The sequence below is a fragment of the Xiphophorus couchianus genome, chromosome 22, assembly GCF_001444195.1.
Source record: "Xiphophorus couchianus chromosome 22, X_couchianus-1.0, whole genome shotgun sequence".
NCBI lineage: Eukaryota > Metazoa > Chordata > Actinopteri > Cyprinodontiformes > Poeciliidae > Xiphophorus > Xiphophorus couchianus.
The window spans coordinates 24,999,793-25,008,171 of NC_040249.1; the positions used below are offsets into that span (position 1 = coordinate 24,999,793).

The window sequence follows — 8,379 nt, forward strand, 5'->3', positions numbered from 1 at the left end:
ATAATAATTAAATAAAATAAATGAGGAAAATAAAAAATGTAAATACATATAATTCCAGTAATTCAAAGTCATAAATTTAAAAGAAAGATTTTGAATAAAGATGAAACAATGGTAGAATCAAAAATTAAAAACGGAAATTAAAAACTAAAGAACTAGAAAATAAAATCCCAAGATTAAGAAACAACCAGAATAATAACAATACAACTAGTAACAAAAATAACACGAATAATTCCTGATTAATAATAAGAATTCAAAACAAAAGGTTTGTTTACCTGTCAGTTCCTCGCTCTGACCGACAGGAGGCGCTCTGGTTACAGCATCAACCCGCCGCCTCCAGTCCGCGCGCGCGCGCGCTCGCCGCCGGCTCGGTGATTGGGCAGCGCGGCGCGCGCTCAGCTGTTCGCCCCTCCCCCCCTCCTCTTCCTGTCCGTAAAACGCGCACGCGGGCGCACGGTGAGCGCGCGCTCCGTGTTTGCCCACATGAGCCCAAACTGTTTTCGTCGCTGAGAAAACAAAGTCTGATCTCGCGCAGCTCCAACACGAGGCGCTCTTTTACGCACAGCTCAGATCTGGATTTTACGCACACGGAGCGCGGAGCTGCTACACCTGTGCGTAAACAGCGCCGCGGGGTGAGGGGGCGGATCAGAGGCCGCAGGTTGATGATCAGAACCCGGAGCCGCTCGGGACTCGGTGGAGGTCTGCGGTGTGAGCGCGAGGCAGCAAGGAGCAGAAAGAGGATTTTTGGAGAAGCTCCTCCTCTCCGTGATGTCGGAACCTCCTTAATTACTAATTTCTCCACATCGAAGCCACGCTCTTTCCCTCCCCCTCTTTCTCTTTCTCTTTTCTCTCTCTCCACTCCTCCATCCATGCATCTCTCATCCTGACCCTCCTTTCTCTCTCCTCTCTGTCTCTCTCTGGTTTCCAGGATAACGGAGGTGGACCAGCCTGGAGGAGCCGCTTTTTATTATAATTATTATTTATTCCCGCTTTTTGTTTGGGCTTTTTTTTGTTTGTTTGTTTGTGTTTTCTTTCCTGCCACCGGGCATGGAGGACGTAAAAACCCCGCCGACCGTCCACCGGTCCTCCTCCTTCAGCATCAAGAGCCTCCTGCTGCCCTCCAAGTGCGAGCGCCCGGACCCGGTGGCCGCCGCGATGGTCGGCCTCCCCGGGACTCTGTCTCCATCACCGGGCTCCGACTCAGACAAGTCGCTGGGCCCCCCGGAGCTGGACTCCGCCGCCGCGGGACTGGAGCAGGGGAAGCCGGGCAGGGAGGAGCAGGGGGAGCATGAGGAGGAGGAGGACGGAGGAGGAGGAGGAGGCGGAGGAGGGGAGGACTCCAAGCCGACCCCGACACCGGAGCAGAACTCCACCGGGAGCAACAACAGCGCGAAAAACGGGAAGTACGACAAGCCTCCGTTCAGCTACAACGCGCTGATCATGATGGCCATCCGGCAGAGCCCCGAGAAGCGGCTGACGCTCAACGGCATCTACGAGTTCATCATGAAGAACTTCCCCTACTACCGGGAGCACAAGCAGGGCTGGCAGAACTCCATCCGGCACAACCTCAGCCTCAATAAGTGCTTCGTCAAGGTGCCCCGGCACTACGACGACCCGGGCAAGGGCAACTACTGGATGCTGGACCCAAGCAGCGACGACGTCTTCATCGGCGGGACGACCGGGAAGCTCCGCCGGCGCTCCGCCACCTCTCGCGGGAAGCTGGCCATGAAGCGCGGGCTGCGCTTCGCTCCGCTCGGCTTGGAGCGGCCGAACAACCCGCTGTACTGGCAGATCTCCCCGTTCCTCTCCCTGCACCACCACCACCACCACCACCCGCACTACAACGGATCCTCGCCCGGTTTTCTGAACCAGGCGGCGGGTTACGGGTCTCTCCTGCCCGCCGTGGAGCAGCTGAGTAACGGGGACCTGGGGCGCTCCATGGCGCTGGGCTTGACGAACACTTATGGGATGAGCACGTCGCCGGTGGGGCTGCTGTCCGGACAGACCGCCGGGTACTTTGTCTCAGGGAGCCAACACGCCGCGGCGGCGCCGGGGCCGCCGGGAGGAGGGCCCCCGCCGCAACCGCCACCCCCGCAGCATCTCCCGCAGGGCGCCGCAGGCTTCGGCGGCCTGGGCTCCAGCGGCTCCCCGCAGTCGCTGCTGTCGGACTCCCTCAGAAACAGCTCGTTACCGGCCTTCTCCCCCGGCGTGTCGGCGGGGTTCCCCGGGGTTCTGTCCCACCAGAAGCGGGTGACCCCCAACGCCTTCCTGAACTGACCTCCCCGCCTCACCCCTCCGGACTCTCAGCGGAACAAAAGACGTCTGTAAAGGGCAGAAAATACGCGGTAAATATCAGACAATGCGCAGATTTATAGAAGTATATTAATGAAACTTTTTGGCCATATTCTGGTTTATTTCGATTATTTTCAAGAGGAAAAAAAGGGACAAACTTTTGTTACCCGCGGGTGTAAAACTGTAAACTAGACTTGCCAAAGGTAACAAACACTAGAAGATTATTTCAAACTATTTATATCTTGTACAAAGATTTTCAGTACTTCAATTTGAGTCGTTTATTATTTATGTTTTGTATTTATTGTACAATGTATTTAAATTTTATTCTCAGTGTATTTACTCATCAGTATTAATGAACACGGTGGGTAGGGGGGCTGGGATCATTATTATTTATGAAGTTTGGAGACAATCACAACTTTTTCTGTTTATTTGGGTGGAAAGGCGTTTGAATAAGTTAATAATTAATAATAAGCCTTAAAGTTGTGAAAACAATCAGGGGTTTCAGAGGAAAAATAAGCCTAAAAATCATATCTGCACTCAGGTTTGACCCCAGACAGGAGAGTTTCCTTCCAGAATGAAAATATCCAAACTGAACGTTTTTATTTCTGTGAAACAGAACAAAAACAAAAACAACAAAAATAATAAATAATAACTAATCTCTGCTGCTGCTTAAAATCCGAATATTTGACCCGGATATTAAAGATTTTGGAACCGAACTCTTCATTTTAAAGTATGCAAAGTAAATCCACGTGTTTTAGAGACTTATAGGGTTTGGTGTGTGTGTAAGTGTGTGTGTGAAGGCCTGTAGGAGCCCAACCCCCTCTCTGCGCATGTGCGTAAAAAGGCCCGGCGCTCATAGTGTTTGGAGCGGAGCGGCTCCCCCCTGATGGCGCTCCTCCGCCCCGCTGAGCTGAAGCAGCTTCCCGCTGATCCGCGGAGGCCCCGCTCCGACCGGCGGATCCAGTTTACCACTTATTACAATATTACAATAAATTCAAGCCTCACACACAAACAGGCTCCGTTAAAACTCGTTTTTGTTCCTTAAAGAACAATCAGAACAAATCCTGACAATCAGCCGAACCTTTTTGGGTTCAATTCTGCTGCAAACAGAAAATATGCAACTTTTTCTGCTGTTTTTATATTTTTTCTGACTCAGATGCATAAATTTATTTACAAACTTTTCTGAAAAGAAAACTTTGCTCGACGTGTTTCATCTCAATCATTTTCAATTAATAAATAAATTTTAAAAAATCCCAGATTTTCTAAATTATTTTAAATGTTTTATTACAAATTAATTATGTAAGGCCCGCAATATTTTTACAAAACTAAAAAAAAGATTTTGAAATGACTTCTCACAAAAAATTGGGAATTAGATTTTTTTTTTCTTCCTGGAGCTGATTTTAAATTATTCAAAATAACAAATAATTTATGTTTTTATTTTGTTTGTTTTTTATTTTTAGAAAGCTAGAAATTCTCCAGCAAAATTATAAAATCAGGTTTTATTTTGAATTAATTTTTTTAAGTCCACTTAAGATGAAATGCAACATTCGTTTAAAAAATGCAGGAATAAATTTTTTTCTGAGGCAAAATATGAATATTCTCATTGGTTTTGCTGCACAGAAAAATAAAGGAAATGTCTAATTTTCTATGCAAACGTCCCAATAATCAGCATTGATCAGTTTGTTTATTGATCACTGATCTCAGGTCAGTTAAAAACAAACTGAAGCTTCAGATTATTTTAATCACAGGAAGATAAAAATGTTTTTGTTAAATAAATGCAGGAGTTTTCGCCGCCATGTTCCGGAAGCGGTTTGGGTTTCTGTCTGTTCTGGAGAGTTGCTGGTTAGATTCCTGCCTCAGACCGAAGCCTAAAAGCACAAACCGTCCAGCGGGTCTGACTCAGGATCCTGGACACATTTTCTCTTCGTGTCACTTTGTTTTCTCATATTTTGGGTTTGTAAAAGAAAAATGTTTTGCAGATTTATTTGTTTTTATTTTACTTTTTTTTTTTTTTTTGCACTTTTGTAGTTAGCGTTCACCTGTATGAAGTCTGTACCGTCTGTTTCGTTGCCGTTTGTCTGTCTGTTTTTTTCCAGAGAAACTAAAAACTGATTAAAAAGAATAAAATAACCTGACGGCGATCAGACTGTCATTTCAACTTCCAACAAAAACGGTTTGAACTGTTTGCATGTAAAGATGCTCCGTTGTTTTATTTGACCTTTTAAATACATGCAGTTTATAACTAGATGTTTTCCTTCCACAAAACTTTGATTTAACTGTCAGGACAAAACCAATCATATTTATATTTATATATAAACCTGAAGAAAATCAGGAATCTTATTTTTTCATGTAAATGTTTTCATCCTTCTCGCTCAAACTGGTTAACTTTATTAATAAATATGTTATATATTGAAATTGCCCCTCGGAGACACAAAGAATTTATATTTTAAAATAAATATTTTTTATCTATATATTTGAGGAGATAAATAAGCATCACTAAAAATAACTAAAAATAAAATCCTCAAAGTTACTTTTTCTGTTTTTCCAACATTGAACTTGTTTTAATTTTGTCTTTTAGAAACTTTTCTTTGTTTTAAAGGATTTTTTTATTATATTATTACATATTATAATGTAACGCGTTTACATTTTTTTCTGTTTCAGGCAAATGTTTGTGCTTTAAAAAGAAAGTTTGACCTTTAGGAAATCTGGAAACAATGAATATTTAATATGTTTGTTGAATGATTCTTGCAGCATGAAGCTCTGAGGTTTAGCCGTAAACTCAGTTTGTCAGGCTGAAGTTTATTTTTTATTCAAAGTCAGATGAATTTTGTGTTATTCTTCATGTCATCAGTTTGGTTTTAGTCTAGAGGCGACTCGGCTCGACTCGTTTTGGACCTTTAAAAGTTAAAATCCAGTTTTTTGAGCGTTTTTCTTGAGCTGTTGTCCCGTTTCAGGAGCACAAAGCCTACAATCGAGCATTCAGTCAGTTTCCAAACAGTTTGAGCTTCTTGGACCCGGTGAAGCGTGCAGAGTCACATGATCCATCTGTGTGTGTGTGTGTGTGTGTGTGTTTGCTCCCCAGCGTTCAGCTGGACTGACCTAGAAACAGGCCAGCACTGCGGCGGGATTAGAAATAAAAGACTGAATTTTGTTAAAGGAAAGTGACAGTTTTTCATCTCTTTCTGACAGAAATTGTAATAATTTTTGCACCGATAAAAACAACAACGTTCCTCTGATTGTTCACTGCAGCGGCTGCAGGCAGCGGTTACCTCCACGCTGCAGCCGTCTGCAAACACACAGCAAGGATCATTCAGGCAAATTATTTACATTTTATTACAATACATTAATATATTTGCAACTTAATTGAAATTTACAAAAAAATTAATCCCAGAGAGAAAATAGATGTTAGAATATAGATTAGCAATCAAAGAAATAAACAAAGTAAAAGATTTGAATAATGAAAGAAAACAACTCAGTACATGAAAAGTTACTAAAGACGATCAATAGTAATAATAATACTGATTTAAACTCAGTTATTTTCTGCTTGAAAGAACATTTTTAGTTCTTTAGAAAGAGAAACTCCTGATAATTTAAAAATAGAAATAAAACATAGACACTCATCAGGATCCATTTAGTTGGATAAAGTTATTATTTCACAAGTCCAACTACAAAAACAACATATTAGTTTTAGAAATAATCTCAAACGCATCACCAGGTTTCTGCACAGGGCCGCTCCAAAGATTTTCAGGGCCGCTCCAAAGATTAATTTGGGGGCCGTTTCTACTTAAGCCCCTCCCCCTGCCGTCATCTTTAACATGTTTTTATTAAACATGCTTGCTAGTTTATGTGCTGCTAACAAGCTGTGATCCTCATAAATGTGACCTTGAAGCCAAAATGATGAAAACACAGAAATCATCTCTTCCATAAAAGATCTGCCAGCAGCAGGTTCTGCCACTCATGATGATGAGTTTAAACAGCTTTAGTTTGAGATGCATCAAATCATCACCTGTCATTAATTCAGCCACAATTTAACAACTCTGGTGGAAAAATAAAAAAATATATTTTAAACTAAATGATTTTAATGGAAGGTTGAAGAGCAGCTTGTAGTTTTTAATCTGTTCTTGTTTTTCAAACATCAGATTGTAGCAAAGTTTTATTCTAACCATGGAACTTCTTTAGAAATGTAGACCGAGGACATTAGCGCTAGCTGCTACATGTTTAGCATTTAGATACTACTTTAGCCTTGAATAGCTTCACTTACAGGCTAACTCCTTTTAGCACAACTTGAACACAATAACAGTCTTTTCCTGCTTCCCATCAGATCCGTTTATGAAGCAGAAATCAACCTTCAATGGGCCGAGAGAAGCAGCTTAGTTGTCCGTTGCTGTTAGCGGATGTAGCTTGTGGTATGCTAATTTACATTCACACCAGAAAAACAAGAATACAAACATCCCAGTTCTGAATTTTATATGTAAAAGAAAATCTAAATGTGCTAAAATCCACGTAGTTAATGAAAATAAAAATGTTACTGTAATTATTAAAAGAACTGATCGTTAGCTTTGCCGCGGTTTATTTTTCTGAACATTTTGAGGTGTTTTTTTAACGGACCAATCAGACGACGGGGTTGAAATCAGCCCACCTGATGATGTGGCCTTAAGCGGTACTGCATGTGAAGTTGAGGTTAGCTTTCAGTATTAGCATTGGTGGTATAGGTGTTTTACATCACGGCGTCTCAAAGCTGAGCAGCACAAAGTGATAACTGCATCACATGATGAATTCAGAAGTTCTTTAAGATGTAAACGCTGAATTGGGACCAATTAGAGAAACAGAAAAGCTCCTGGTTCTGACAGGAAACGGTCAATCTGACGATGATGAGATTCAGAGCGACGGGCCTGATGAAGAGCAGCAGACAGAGATGATGAATCAGGACTGACTAAACTCACGACGGCGATGGAGAAACATGGCGGCTGCTCATAAAAAATGTTTCCATGTTTTATGAGGAAACTAGTTTTATTGGAGGACAGAAAGTTTCACCTTTAGAGTTTGATGCAGCCAGAATTAAGTTTATGTGGAAGAGAAGAAAACTTTGAAGTACAAAGTAATAAAAGGCTATAAATTTATTTCTAGTTTTAAATTCAAAAGTTTATTTTATCGTAAACCTGTTGAGGAAAGAAGACGGCGATGGAAGCAGCATGGACCGAACGGACCAGCAGAACTCGGCGTGTTTGTGGATTTACAGCAAACAGTTTTTCATGGTAAGAACAATAATGTTCATATACTTCATAAGTAAGATCCAACCAGATATTATAGAGAAGTTAGGAGTCCAATCAGTTACCATGGAGAAAATGTCCCTCCATCATGTAGCCTAGCATGTAGCATCTGGACATCTGTCTGTTTTTCAGTCTGATCCAGTGGAAAGAGTCGTAAACGGTGTTACGCCGATCCATGATGGCGGAAATCATGTGACGCAAATTCAACCAAAGTCGACGATTTGATCAAATCAACAAACACGTCAGCATGAAGAAGGTTTGGGTCGTTTTCCGAGCTGAACGGTCGACTAGCAGAGTCTTCACACCGACAGTCCAGTTGGTTCTGTGAACCTGAACCGAACCAGAATCACTTCAACCGAACCGAGACCGACGTTTGTAGACGCACCAGAGTTTGATTAGCAATAATCCCTCAATAAACGAACCGGATTTCTAGTCAAACGGACCGGAGCTGGACTAAAGCGGACCGAACTGGGTTGGTGTGAACGCAGACTAAATATCAGAGGCGGTTGAAGCAGAAACATGAGCCTGTATGTATAATTCTGAGCCTGTATGTATAATTGGAGCCTGTATGTATAATTGTGAGCTTGTGTTGGTCATAGAAATGTGAAAACCTGATTATGATGTTTCCTGGTTCAGTCTTTTGCAGAAAACAAAAAGAATCAGTTCAGATCAAGTGAATCTCTTGTTCAAACTGCGTTTCCTTTGGCCTGAAGGATCTGGAGAAGGTTCTGGACCCGGTCCAAACCCTGCTATTTCATGGTCATTTCTGTCTAAAATTATACAGCAAATTTAATGTTGAACCATTTGACCCTCATTTTAA

The 8,379-nt window shown here is 42.2% G+C and overlaps 1 protein-coding gene across 1 annotated transcript; it reads left to right on the plus strand.

The window, feature by feature from the left end:
* The first annotated feature begins 277 nt into the window (after positions 1-277).
* On the plus strand, positions 278-3,530 carry foxg1b (forkhead box G1b). Its single transcript, XM_028007073.1, has one exon. The coding sequence runs from the start codon at positions 1,045-1,047 to the stop codon at positions 2,272-2,274; it is 1,230 nt and encodes a 409-aa protein (XP_027862874.1). The 5' UTR covers positions 278-1,044; the 3' UTR covers positions 2,275-3,530.
* Positions 3,531-8,379: the final 4,849 nt, after the last annotated feature.